General features: G+C 43.0%; 1 protein-coding gene across 1 annotated transcript; it reads right to left on the bottom strand.

Moving 5' to 3' along the window:
- Positions 1 to 536: 536 nt before the first annotated feature.
- C1QL3 (complement C1q like 3) lies at positions 537 to 12,586 on the bottom strand. The gene is made up of 3 exons (XM_059184045.1): positions 9,549 to 12,586; positions 8,622 to 9,288; positions 537 to 2,731 (listed from the first exon to the last, which is right to left on the bottom strand). Exons 2-3 carry the CDS (start codon positions 9,207 to 9,209, stop codon positions 2,552 to 2,554), a joined length of 768 nt encoding a protein of 255 aa, XP_059040028.1. The 5' UTR covers positions 9,210 to 9,288; positions 9,549 to 12,586; the 3' UTR covers positions 537 to 2,551.
- Between the last annotated feature and the right edge of the window lie 1,685 nt (positions 12,587 to 14,271).

The raw sequence follows: 14,271 nt of genomic DNA, 5'->3' as shown, positions 1-14,271 counted from the left end.
AAAAGTGAATTGTAAAAATTCAATCATAATAATAAAAATATATTACATAATATAGTTTAATGAATCATTATATCTATAACAAAGGCCACAGTTTAATTAATAATATGTAATGCAAAAAAAGAGAAATGTTTGCCTTATATGTATTCCCTTTAATCCCTTTACCTTTTATTTGTTTTTTCTTGGGCCTAAACAGAGAAAATAATGCTTAGTTATCTGAAGGAAAGGTCAGATCTATTAGAAATGACATTCTGATTCTAGAGCCTGCTCTTCAGAAGGTACCCAGCCCTGATGTTTGTGTAAATAAAGCCTTTTTAAAACCCATAGAAGATGTGCACTGCTGCTTACAAATTAATCTTTTGGTTGATTCCTCGTTATACTATTTGTTAACTGCCTCCCCCAAAACAAATCTCCAAAACCTTGCTACCAATTTCTCTTTGATAAATACATATTGTTAAACAGACATAAATCCATTGCAACTCCTTCATGACTTATCCAACGTATTAGAAAGGCCAAACAGAATTAGTCACTACTCTTGATGAATGGGCTAAGTGTTTTTAATCATAAAAATCATGACAGTTACTCAGACCAAGGCATTTAAACCAAGCCAACAGCACCTTCAGATGGGAACACCATGCGTAACTCTTTTGCAAAGTTGAGGTTTTCTAAATACGAGATATTTCTGTGTATCAAAGATGATCGAGTTTTTTTTGTGTATTAGAACAGAAAGTACCCACGAGGAACAAGCCAGGAGAACAAACTAATTCCTTTAAATGAAAAAATGCAAATGTCCTTCAGTAAAACAAGCAGATTTTTAAATCCCTGTTTTTCAAATCGATTTGCTCAAAGACTCTTCAAAGGCAGCTGAGAGGGGTGCAGATTTTTAATCGTTATAGTGGAAGTTGTCTGATAGTTAGGACCTATCAACATGCATTTTTAATCTTTTTCTTAGATTAAAGAGATGGCTTTTGGCAATGTATTTTAGCCAGAGAGAAATGATATACACTACTCTCAACATCTACTTTACCGTCAGCTTTAATCCACCTGAGAAAAAAGGGAAAAAATGGATAATTCAAATGTATATGATTCATAAACATTGCAAAAGAGAGCCACTTTGTTTCTGCAGTCCTAATATTAACAGTCTGCCACAGAATCCAGTGGAAATATTGATTGGCACATGGTAATAAAGAAGCCAGAGGCATAATTTACAGACATGTGATGTATAGGGCATTTTAACCGAATAAAATTTAATTTTCTGGGTAACTCTTAAAAGAGAAGCCACTTAAATTATTTTACTCTTCCATATGCCTTTGTAATCCAAAATATATTTTGATAAAAAAAAAGTCGAATAATTTATGAGTGTTTGTGTGTATATATACACATACTTTTTTTTAAATTAAATTTTTGAGGCTATACAGCCACTGTGCCTATGGTCTGAAGCCATGTATATATTATATTTGATCTAACATATGTGTGTGTGTATACACACAAATACATGTATATGTAGCAGGTATTTGTATAAAATATATACACTTTGTTGTCTTATTGGTTATATGTGAAATTGCTCATTTTGAAATAACCTCAGGCCGTGACTTGTAGTAACTATTTGAAGGCCTTACTTAGTATCCCTTTGGTGACCCGTGCAGTAGCTCAAATTAAACCATTGTTCATTGGGTTATGAATAATCTTTTGTTCCAAAGAAGGCAAAAGCCTCAGTCTGATTTAACACCAAAGAATAAATTTCTCTGACTTTCTAAGTAAATCTAAACGCATCCTATGGACAAAATAGACACACAAGGGATTTTCTAAATACCATACATAATTACACATTTTCACACTTAGAGGGTAATCCTATGATACAGTTTCGATCTCTATTTTTAAAGACTATCACTGGGAAAGAGAAAAAAGAAAATTCACAAGAAAAAAGAAAATGTGAAAATGATCATAGGCTTGGGAATTCCCTCAAATCCAGAAAATTCCAGGTTAAGGCTTGAAGTTGAATCATTCCCAGGACTAGCTCTAAAGTTAACAAAAGTACAAGGCAAACAATTTCTTTGGGGACAAGCAGCATTGTTTCAATCAGACCTTCTCCTGCAGGGTAATATAATTCTCCCCACACTATGAATGGATTCCAGGTATCATAATAAGCAGGTAAACTCACAAGAACCAAAGCTGACATATGGATAAAAGCAGCAAGATCACAGTACACCAAAGTTCAGATATATTGGAGAAATAATTCAGTGTCTTAGATTTTTCTATAAAAATTTGTGATCTATATAGGACTTCATTCACATGGACACTAACGATAAGGAGGAGTATTTGCTTTGGCGGTAGTGGATAACACATCTGCTTATCTTGCTTTTAATTTTTTTTTTTTTTTTTTTTACATAATGTTTCTGCGTATACAGATGTGAGTCAGGTAGCATTTGAATTCCCCACATATACACAACTGAGGTGCCCCGCAACCGGCATCCCCTGGGATCCTTGATTCACGGACGTTAGCCATACGAATCCAGTGTTCAAACTCAGAATAATAAGCTTAGTTTCAGCGTGATCAGTCAGCGTAAATAATAAATCCAGAAAATGTGCTGTATTTGTTGTTATTCCCTCCGTGGGCTTTGCCGCCATCTAATTTGATGTAGACTTCATCTCCCGGCTCCAAATGAAGAACCACACTGTTACTGGCATAGTCGTAATTCTGATCAGCGTCTTGGGCAATGGCGCTGGCTCGCACCTGTGTGAAGCAAAGGAGAATAAGAATCTGGAGGAGAGAGCTGTCGGGTTTTCCTCTTTGCCATTCACTCAGCATCGGAAGCCAACCTGCGCCACAGCACAGAATTCAGCCTGGGAGAGTCCACCAGGGCCTAGGAGCTCTGGGAGGGTATCTTTGTAACAGCTTCAACTGTGTCGCTGGAAGGGAGGAGCAGAAAGATGAAAAGGTCCTATGCAAGGGTCATTCCAGAAGGTTTTTTTCCTACTGTGGGCTGCAAACCACACACACATCACTCTATTCTCTTCCTAAATCAGCGCTTTTCCTCATTTCTTGAATCTCTAGGCCCAGTCACTTCTTGGAATGGAAAGAAGGATAATTTTTTTTTTTTTTTGCATTTTAATTTAAGCCAATTAGCAATATTCTAAGCAGCTGTTTACGAGGACAGAGGTTCAATCTGAACTTCAGTGGGTCCCCACGCTTATTAGAAAATGGAGAGCCATAGCAGTGGAGACGTCAGAGAAATAATACGACTCCAACTCTACTATATAGGGAGGAAAAAAAAAAAAAGGGAAGGTAGTCATTTGATTTGGGGCTTTCGAAATCTAATTCAGGTAGAGCATTTTTTTTTTTTTTTTTTTTGGCCAGAAACCTCATTTAAACATCACCCAAGTTTGCAGAGTTCATTTTTCTAGATGTGCCTTTTTATTACCAACCTGTGATGTGTGCACTTCCACATTTAATTTCAACATATCTAAAAGTTATAGAAAGAACTAAGCTTTGAGGTCTCTCAAATTTCTAAACATTTTTAGTGATCTGATTGAACACTCTTTTTCACTTGGGTGATTCTAAAAATGTGTGGTTTGCTTTGAGGATGGAAGTTGCCTATAATCCTCTCGTGTTGAGTCTGTGATCTCATTAGTGGGTTGATAGACATTTGCAAACGGTCAAATTGCCTATCATTTCAAGTAATATGGACATTCTGTCACTTCCTCAACTCAAATTAGGCTTTATATCCATTTAGCTATATTTTGGTTCTGCCTTGGAAAAAAATTTTCAGTAGGCACACTTGTAATTTGATTTATTTCAGTAAAACATCTTCCACTCTGTGGCTTGTTTCTATTCCACTATAATGGTATTTCCCTGAATAACATAGCAAGTGATTTAGTGGTTTTGTAAACCTGCATTATGTAATAATGCATGACTTGGGGTATAATATGCTGAATTTTATCACTTGGTAAAATGAGGGAACTGAGACATAAGTCAAGAATTTCCATGCATTTCTTTCAAAACTTAAATGATAGGTTTTCAAATTAAATTTTCATGTGGTATGTTCTCACATTAATGCTGAAATGTTAAAAAAGGAGAAGGCTCTTTGACACTGCTGAACTTGTAAAGTAATTTGAGTAGTATTTTAAAAATTTCTTTCTGGATATTGTATAGCAAAAGGAGAAAGGGACTTAAAGGATTTATAATTGCTTTAACACTGTGCTAACTGACGCTAACTAATACAGTGAAAGCAATACACCATGCAATTAGGCTCTGAAACATTGACTCAAATGTATACACCAATTCAATGAGGTGATCTGTTTGGACTGTTAAGTAATAACACAATTTAATGTCATAAATGTTTCCTAGAAATTAATCATAAGTGTGTAGGAATTGAGTGCTTTGATTCACTAATTTCATCCAGTCATTAATTCCCTGGGAAAAAAATCTACAAGGAGGATAGTGCTGTTATGACCTCATCTTTTTTTTTTTTTTTTTAAACACGTGAACTTTTAATGGGTGAGAAAAATTAAAATACAAATTAGCAATTAGCTATGTCAGTAATATATTAATTAATTAGCCATCCATAAATATACTTTTCAGCTATTATTAATAGGCAGAAACATTTTTTTTAGTGCTTTAGATGTTTAATATATGCTCTATGGGTATTGTGCTGTAACACTGCTTTCTTTATAAAGGCATCTGGGAACCAGTACTCATTAAAATCCCTTGATTTAGAGGCAATAGTCTTATATATATATATATATGAATGATGCAGTTTTTATTCTACAGGGTATAAAGAGAAAACCCTGTAAATGTGACCATTTTTATTCTGTAGGTATGACCACAAAACCCTGCAAATGCATTAGGGTGATCCCAAAGACTAGAAGGTTACCCTTACGGTTTTTCATTTCCTTTGTTGTGTGATTGCTTTTTAATGAAAGTGATTCTCTTAAGATTTTACTATACTGTACCACAAGACTCTCTCAATTAAATAACTGCCACACTCCAATGTGCTTTGCATGATTTTAGCCTGCCTGCTCACCTGATCCTACTACTCTAAAGGTATAATGGAACTTGAAATTTCAAGCTCTAGTAATCAGCTCGGTGACTTCCAACAATTCTCCCTTTAAGCCATCGAACTACTGAGGAAGGTAATGCATCCGCCTTGGACGCTATTTTCAGGTTCCTAAATGTACACCGATTTCAGCATTTTCTCTGGGAATATGATGCATCCTTTCCTTAGCCTGAGCTCCCCATTTCTGCCTGAATGTACTCTAATATCTTTTCAAATTTTAAGTTAACTATTTAGATCCTGCTTGATCTGTTGTGCGTGTGTCACCGCTTTTAAAAAGATAATATTAATTTGACATTTCATTAATCTCTCTAATGAATGAATTATCAACCCACAAACTCTTGTCTCCAACATCTCATGTTCATTGGTGCTGTAATTAATTAATAGATTCTTAAAATAAAACTGGGTCTTTAATTATTTTATAGTTCTAATCTTGAGCCAGTTTTAGCTTTTAGTATAGTTGGTGTCACAGTGACTGTGTTCAAAGAGCAATTTTTGAATTCAGGTTTTCTGCCAAAGGTATACGAACACATTAAAATTATATTTCCTGTCTCTCTGTAAAGCCACCAGAGTCCAACTTTTACCTTTCATATGCACTGTCATGGGCTCGCAACAAATGATACGATTAAATTTGGACTGATGGTTTCATGGGGAATATGAGAACTGTGATCCTTTTACTGGCCTGTTTGTGAGAACCTGGGAGCTTGTGTGGCTGTAGCATTATCTTATTAGGGAGGGTTTATCATTGGAGACAATATTTATGGTAACATTTGCTAATTTAATTAATTGCTACTGATGCTCTCATAATTTCATTTTCATTGTACTTCTGTGGAATCATAAACAAAAGGTTAAGTGGTGCATCAGGTTAATTTACTGGCCTTTGATGTTTCCATCTGTGATCCTGCATTCAACACAAAGCATAAATAAAATGGTTCTCATATGGTTACGGTCCAGAGGCATTCCTCTATCCTAGAGTGCACTGCATTTTTAGTTTAATTTTTGTGCTTCTCAAATCCACTTAATCCATAGAACATTACACTGACATGGATCTCTGAGTTTCTGTTTTATGAAAACAAATTAGGTCTGCCCGGGGGGAAACTGCCATTCTAAGAAGTGATCAGACAAGAACGTAACTGAAGATCACTGATAAACTATTTATTTAATATTAATAAAATAAACTTTGTAAAATATATCTCATTTGGAACTGTCTACAGGTCAGCCTTTATAAAATCTTTCTATTCTAGGGATAAAATTCCTTAACAGTAATATTTTAATAACCATTTTCCAAAATAGTCCATGCTTAAGTTGAAAATATATTGTTTGCTGCTATGTATATTTTTCAGAATTACTTGTTGCACACCTTTTGAAGAAGTAACAGCTTAATAATGCCAGTGGAGAGCTTTATACATGATAAGGTCAGCTGGTTGCCTTATTTTTTTTTTCCTGATCCTCAGAGAATGTGCAAGCTAGGAGGACACAAAGAAGCATTCTACTCTCCAAACAATGGAATAATTTTAAAAACAAAATGCACCTAGAACAGGTATATAAAATGGTTTTCCTGGAATCAGTTCAATATACTTGGGTTCGGCAGTTGAGACAGGAACCTTTAAACTAATTTAAATGTATCATTCCCTGATTTTTCATGCAATTGCAATTTCCAGATCTTTAAAGATGTGAGTGTTTTTATTCAGTGGCTGATAAAACTTGAATATTATTCCATCTTAAGTAATACCACTAAAAACAATCCTTCAGCCTGACATTATTTTCTAGACCTAACCTTTGAGTCAGAAGAGAGCCAGTTTGTGAGTAAATGGGTGCCTCATTGCTGTCTGCTAAGGGGCTCTTCATAAACCATTCTGTAAAGGTGATCGAATAGCTCTATTTTGGTACAGTGAGTCATGCCCTTTTTAACCATACACCTATAACTATCTAACTCCTCCGTAAATATTTATTTATCTTAATATTATTTTGTGCATAATAACTACAATAAACAACCCTGTCAGTGCCTCCTGGTGGCCATTTTTTCTTTTCTTTCTTTCTTTCTTTCTTTTTTTTTTTTTTTTTTTTTGCTTCTACCTGTCCTGTGGGGTCATTGAGCTATTTACTTCTAAATTCCTTTAGAAACGAGGGGTGGGAAGAGAAAGGAGGGACAGGATATTTTTGTCCTTTCTTTCATATACATTTATACTATTTGTCTTTCACTTTTCAAAAACAACAACAACAACAACAACAAAACACTTCTGTTCCTGAATTGGGTCTTTGGAAGAAATCTTGCCTTAATGCTGCTTGATAGAAACCTGGGTTATAACTGAAAAGGTCTGAATTCAAGGCGCGGGTTACCTGAAGCCCAGTAGCCCTTGTTAAATCTAAATTGGCTGTTCCCTGTACCACCCAAGAGGCGAAATTAAAGCCAGAGAACTAGCCCAGACTGCAGGCTTCGGGTTGCAAGGCCTGGCCCAGAGCGCTCCTGCTGATTCGGCGCGTGCCTCAGGTCCGAGGACACTTCTGGGTAGTTACAAACACAGTTTTCCTCTTCTAAGAGATCGGGCACACCTTGGTTTTGCAGTGACTGCGAGTTTCTCAAGCAAACGATAAAGTGGCCCCCACATAAAACAGACCCGTGGCCCTGATGGCGGAGCCATCCAGCCCAGGAGAACAAATCCTGGGGCTCAGGGCTAATCTCAGGATAGGGCACAGTCAAGGCCAAGGCCACTGCCTTGTGAGAAGGCAGGGTTGGAAAGACCCTCACGCAGGCGGCCCGGGGGCTCCCTGGCAGTGAGGCCCATAGCCCCAGGGCCGGCTCTGCCTCTCGCCCTCCTTGCTACCTGCCTATGCGGCCTCCTACTTCAGCCCCTGGAGTCTGGGTTCTGTGTTTGGGTGCGTGTTTTGCTGAGTGCACCCATGAGTCCCAACTTTTCTCTTTTGTTATCAGCACTCGTTACTTCTCCCCCTTCTTCTCCTTGGGCTGAAATCTAAACTGGAGTCTGTGCCTTGAATTTGACGGTATGCTCGTTTCCCTGGGCTGGGTCGTCGCAGGGGCCTTGCGACCGCGAGTCCCCCGGTCCCTCTTCGGCCCTGGACGCGTCACATTTGGACTCCCTCTTTCGGCTCCCTTCTTTCTCCCGCGGGCCCCTTTCTCCCCCGAGTTTGTCACCCTGGCACGCCCATTTCGGGGCTCCCCCAGCCCTCCTCTTCCAGGCAAAGCCTGAGAGCGACCCTGCCCTGCTGAGGATCCCTCAGGTGGCTCCCTGCCCGGGACTGCCTGGTGCACAAGCTGTCCGAGGGACGGAGCTCCCGGCTTCCCTATCCTCGAGGGTCGAGCTCGCACTCGCGCTTTGAACTGCAGGTCCCAGCTTGGGAACCGCGCTCTCCAGGCCTCCGCGCGCCCGCGCGGGCTTACGACCCCTGCCTCGCCAGCGAATAGCGGCGACCCCTCCGCTCCGCTCCCAGGAGCCCGGCTGCCGCGCCCTTCCTCCGCGGGCTCCCACCCCCATTTCCGGGGTCTCCTCCCTCTTGCCCGTACCTTCCCGCGCTCCCTCCCCGCCCACCCTGCTGCCTGCCGGCACTCACCTGGTTGTTTTTGCAGAGATCAGCCCACATGCTGGTGCCGTCTCCTCCGCGCATCAGGACGTGGTAGGTGAAGAAGTAGATGCCCGGGATAGAGCAGGTGAACTTGCCCGTGGTGGGATCGTAGTGGTTACCGAGGTTGGTGACCACGTCGTCGAACTTGAGCACCTCGTAGCCTTCGTGCTGCCGCTTGAGGCCGGCGTAGAAGGCGATCTTGGGCACCGTGCTATAGGTGGCGGCACTGATGGCCCCGGCCGCATTCAGGCCGGGCGCCCCGGGCGGGCCCGGCAGGCCTTGGCGGCCGGGCTCGCCCTTCTCGCCCGGAGGGCCCACGGGACCCGGCGGCCCAGGCTCGCCGGGGGGCCCACGCGGGCCCGCCTTCCCCGGCCTGCCGGCCTCGCCTTTGGGGCCCTGGATGAAGGTGGGCAGGGACTGCATGAGGCCGCGGTCGGGCGTGGCGGCAGTGCTGGGCGCCTTCGTGCCCCCATAGGGGTCGCAGACCATGCGGCAGGTGCCCAGCATCTCGTAGTGCGCCGACGTGCCGGCCGAGCTCACCAGCACCGGGATGAGGATGACCAGCAGCAGCACCATCACCACCCCCAGCGCCCCGGCGGCGATCAGGCGCCTCCTGCTGCCCACCAGCCGGCTCAGCGCGGGGCGATCCTCTTGTCTGCTTTTGGACAAAATTTTGAAGGTTGGGCGGGGACCTCCTCAGAGCCGAAAACAACCCCCTGCGAACCCCAACTCCCCTGGGCGGGCGCGCGCCGGCCGCTCCCCGCCTGCTCCCGCTCCCGCTCCCCCCTGCCGAAGCTGCGGCTGGGGAGGGAGCTCAGACGCCAAGTGACTTGAGCTGAAGTCCCGGGCTGGGGGGTGGGGGCTGGGGGAGGGGTGCACAGGGCGCCCTCTCGCCTCCCGCGAGCCCCTTCGCACCTGTGGCTGCCGCGGGCGCCGGCGCGGCCACCCGAAGGGCAGAGCCTGCCGCCGCCTCTCGCGCTGGCCCGGGCAGCTCACACTTTTATGCAGCCGCCGCCTGCGATCGACTTTTCCGTTTTTGCCGACTGCGCCAGTTCGCACCAACTTTCCGTCTGAAGTTGCCTTTTTCTGCCTCCTTCTTTTCTTCTTTCGTTTGCTCTGTTCGCCCTTCCACTGCCTTTCTCCCCCTCCTTTGCAACCACCACAACTCTAACAGACGCGCACCCCCAACGCCCGGCGCTGGCGGCGCGAGCTCGGGACAGCCGACCCCCGGGTGCGCGGAGCAGCGGCGGCGGGCACGGTCAGCTCGGCGAGGCTCCGGGCTGGAGCGGAGGAGCTAGTGAGCAGCGGCGAGCGCCTCACGGCCGGGAGCGGAGCGAGAGAGAGACTGAACGCAGAATTCTGCCTGGGTACCACCTGCCAGGAGAAGAGGAGGCTGACAAACGCGCGCCGGAGCAATTTATAGGCACCCAAGGCACAGAGGAAGGGGAGCCGCTTTGGCATCTCACTGCAGCATCTGCTCTGCTCATCCCACTCAGAGAGAGTTTGGCATTACTCTGACAATGTGGGATTTTTTTTTTTTTTTTTTCCCAGCCTCTCTCTCTCTCTCTTTTTTTTCTTCCCCTCTGCACATGGATGAACAGTGAGATCGTGAATACTCCCTTGCCGAGCCCAGGTGATGGCAGCGCTCTCGCTGGACACTCCTGGGGGGAGGGAGACAGATGTGCAATAGCCTTGGGCCCTCTAAGGTCACACCTAAGCCCTCTAGTTCCCACTGCGGCCGGCGGCGCCAGTTGGAGGGCGGAGGTGAAGGTTGAAAAGAGGGTGGCTCGGTTGACAAGATTTCTCTACTGGCTCACCCACAATCAACCCGTGCTTCAGGTGTTTTTTGAAATGCCACTTTTAACATAAGAAGGGCCCTTTAGAATTTTCCAGATGGGTTTTTTTTCTTTCTTTCTTTTTTTTTTTTTAACCTTATGGTTTTCCTCTCCAGCCTCCTAAGATGAAGTAAGATGTTACCCAGAGAACATTTAAGGCACATTGAAAAGCCACAGGACGTTTTGAACGATTGTGAGTGAACAGGCCCACCACCTAATGGCGAGGGGGTGGGGGTTTCTTTTAACCAATGCTGTGGATGGTGAGTATATACTTTGTCCTTCACTTACAGGATTACATTTCTAGCTACCTTTCAGGAAGGACTGCCATTGGACCTGAAGTTGCATTTACTTACACTACATAAATGAAAAATAATTACTTGTTAAAAATGTCTTTAAAAGTCTTAAGACAAGTCAAGCAGCCTTTGCAAGAGTACTGGGCAACATCTTTTGCTAAGGTATGGAAAGTGTCCTCTAGGCTTCACGGCACATTTCCTGGATGTACATTGAGGCACGGGACAAAAATTAAAAAAAAAAAAAAAAAAAAGGTGAGAAAGAAGAGCCCCATTTGCAATGAGAGAGCGGGAGAAGGGAAAGCCTGTCTTTGTAATAATAATGTAAAACCCCCAGAGTAGATATCAGGCAAGTTATGGCACTAACAAATACATAAGACACACAAGAACAGCTTTAAATAAACAAGTGGAATTGATTTGTAAATCATACTTTTGCATTCAGGAGCAAAGGATGTCAATCAAATGCGGATGACATTTGCTTGTCAATACTGGGATGATGGCTGGGAAGACGATGACTTATTACATCAGGGCTAGAATCTGAAATGAGAAGCAAGAACAAATAGGGCGAAGGCAAGAGACAGTACCGCCCTGGGGTGACAGTCCTCGGCCTAGGATCCTGCCTGAGCATTTCCTTGTCTGTTCCTTCTGCCTAACTTCCACCCCACGTCAATTTAGTTTTTTCTTTCCTTCTTCTATGTTTCAAACTGAAATAAGGTCAAATGAGCAGACAGAAGAGAACCACATTGATTCTTTTAAGAGAAATGTCAGCAGCTCCTTTAGGTCTTTCCAGGGAGAATCAAGAGTGAGCCCCTGGCCTTTGGGGCTCAGCTTGGCCAAGGTCTCTGTATTTTCTCTCCCTCTGGCTGCAACTGGCTAAGAGTTCTTCCCGCTCCTCGAATCTTTACCTTTTAGGGTAGTGGTTTCAGAAGTGTGCGTCTGTGTCTTGGGCCTAAGACTTTGGTTCACAGGAGGTACTTATTTTCATATGTTTGAGCATCAGACACATAGAAAGTTCTCCCCCGTCCATAATACCTATTTTCCTAACACACCATGTGGGTTGCTTCTAAAAAAGTCACCTTTCTTTTGGGGGACAAGACAGTAAAGTGTGGGAACAGCCATGAAGGTTAATGTATTAATCAAACTCTTTTAGAATGCACCAAGTTATCAAAATTCATAAGACTTCCTCATTGCCAAAGAGAGTCCAGCGGGGGATACACGGGGACTTTTCAAAAGGTAGAGTTGAATAAGTAAATTCTCATTGAAAAGCTCAAGATACACTTCCACTGAAGGCTGCTCATCTTACAGAGGAAGCCAGTGAGGATATCATGAAACGGTAGAGACGGAATGAATGCTAGAAAGCTCGCCTGTACTTGCTCACTCTCTCCTCTACACCACATTGTCACACCTCTGGGACCAGCCCTGCAACGGAGGCGAGTCTCTTTCCACCATCTCTAATGCCAAAGCCCAGCTTGGTTTTGCAAGGGAGGGCACCAACATTTTAAAAGTCTGCTGAGATTTGGAAACGTGCTCTGTGGGCATTGTGCACAACGCAGTCAACATTTCCCAGGTCACATGGCTGACCCCGTTCTTCCAGTGAGGGGACAAACCTGGTGGCGCATGGACAGCTGGCTTTTGAGTGAAGTCAATATACGTTATCAGTCTCCTCCCTCTTCTCCAGAGGTGTCCTACCATGTGCTTTGGGAGAAGCTTTTTTTTTTTCTTTTTGGTTCAGGGATGACTGGGTAGTAGATGAACTAACGGCTGGTGGCTGCCACTTTCCACTGCTTGAATTTCTCAGAAGGTTCTCTGGAAAGTTACTCACGCTTCAGCCCTTATTCTGACAGTTTGAATAAGCCATCTGATATGGCATATTACTCATCATCTCTATATGTATATAATAATAGAAAATGTGTCAATTAAAAAAAATATTTGATTCTCTTCAGTCCTCATCAGAGAAGCAAGTTTTCTCTCAAAGTTGATATTAATCTTGGAAGCAAGCCCTGCGATCTAATTTCCCCCATCACGTCTCAAGAAAACATAAGGCTCTGTGTTCCCATTTCCTTCAGCACCTGGGCCTCTGTGACCATTCAGATCATAAAGTCCAACACAGAAACCCAAGATCTGGGTTGGGTGATAATCCACTGATTTTCATCTTCCCGCATCATTTCTGTCTCTTTCGGAGAACCGAGCAGATCCGAAGCCACACAACTCCCACACAGACGTGCACCGCCATCCATTAATCTTTATCGAGCGCCCACTGGCAGCACAGCCCTACACTGGGCTCTTACGAGGCAAACAAATCTTTAGTCATGAGAATGGTTTCCAAATCCAGCAGTACTGAACCAAAAATAGCATTTATAAGAGGAAAATAAGATGAGTTAACAAACCCAAGGACTATCTACAGAAATGGAGATAAAAAGAGTAAAAAAAAAAAAAAAAAAAAAAAAAAAAAAAAACACCAAAAAACAAAAACCAAAAACCCCCCCCCTCAGACTGGGATCAGCTATTTACCTTTGATTCCTCGATCTCCTAATTATATTTCAGAACATACACCCCTATGATGAAGAGTTCTAGGTTTCTAGCCAGAAAGGGTCTGCTTGGAGTAATGTAGGGAAGTAGTATATCCTTACAGCTTTCGAATCAGATGGGTCTTAATTTGGATCCTGGTTTCCTCATTGAGTTGCTATAAAAGTCACTAAATCTCCCCGAGGCTTCATTTCTTTTTCTCTAAAATGGGAAGAACACTAACATCTAACTCATGCAGTTGTTGTGAAGCCTGAGCAAGTTAATGCATCTAATGCTAAGGCTACCCAACTCACACCCAGAGCCCAATAAATGTCCATTTCCATGTTCATATGTTGTAGGACTTCTGAACAGCGCATGGGCATAGGAGCTGGATGGTAGGACACATGCTCAGTACAAGAAGCTAAAACGTCAGACTTAAGACAAATAACATCAAATGGATACTAAATGTCATAGACTTAGACAAAATTAGAACACCCAAGTTCTACAGGAGAGCTGCCTGTGTGTACTATTGTGTAATATAAAACAAAGTAAGACAAGACTCAACACAAGGATCACTTCACACTTCTCCAAAGTAAGAAAAAGAAAGTTTTATACCAAGATAATTTGAATTCATTGCAGTTTGACAGACCAAGATTTTGGATTTACAACCTGGGAGGAAGCATTAAAACCTGTTTTCTCCTGCTCTGGGACGTTCCCCAAGTCAACAAGTTGCAAGTGTATTTAAAAATCAATGAGATAGTTACTCAGGAAATTTTCCTGTGGATGGTGATTCTCGGAAAAAGGGAACATAGGAGAGAGGGCTGCTTTGAGTTAGCCAGAAGAGTAATCAATCACTCTGAAGGACACCTAAGTCATAACCCCAAGAAATAGGGAATTTTCAACAAAAAATTCTCTATGGAGGATAGTGAGTTGGAAAAATAGCCTGGCAGGTCTATTGGCAGAAAATTACTGAATAGTCAGGAGGAGATGATAATGAGCACATTATAC

The sequence above is a fragment of the Mustela lutreola genome, chromosome 8 (genome assembly GCF_030435805.1).
Source record: "Mustela lutreola isolate mMusLut2 chromosome 8, mMusLut2.pri, whole genome shotgun sequence".
NCBI lineage: Eukaryota > Metazoa > Chordata > Mammalia > Carnivora > Mustelidae > Mustela > Mustela lutreola.
Note: the sequence above shows the minus strand (reverse complement) of the source record. Positions and strands in the feature narration are given on the sequence as shown.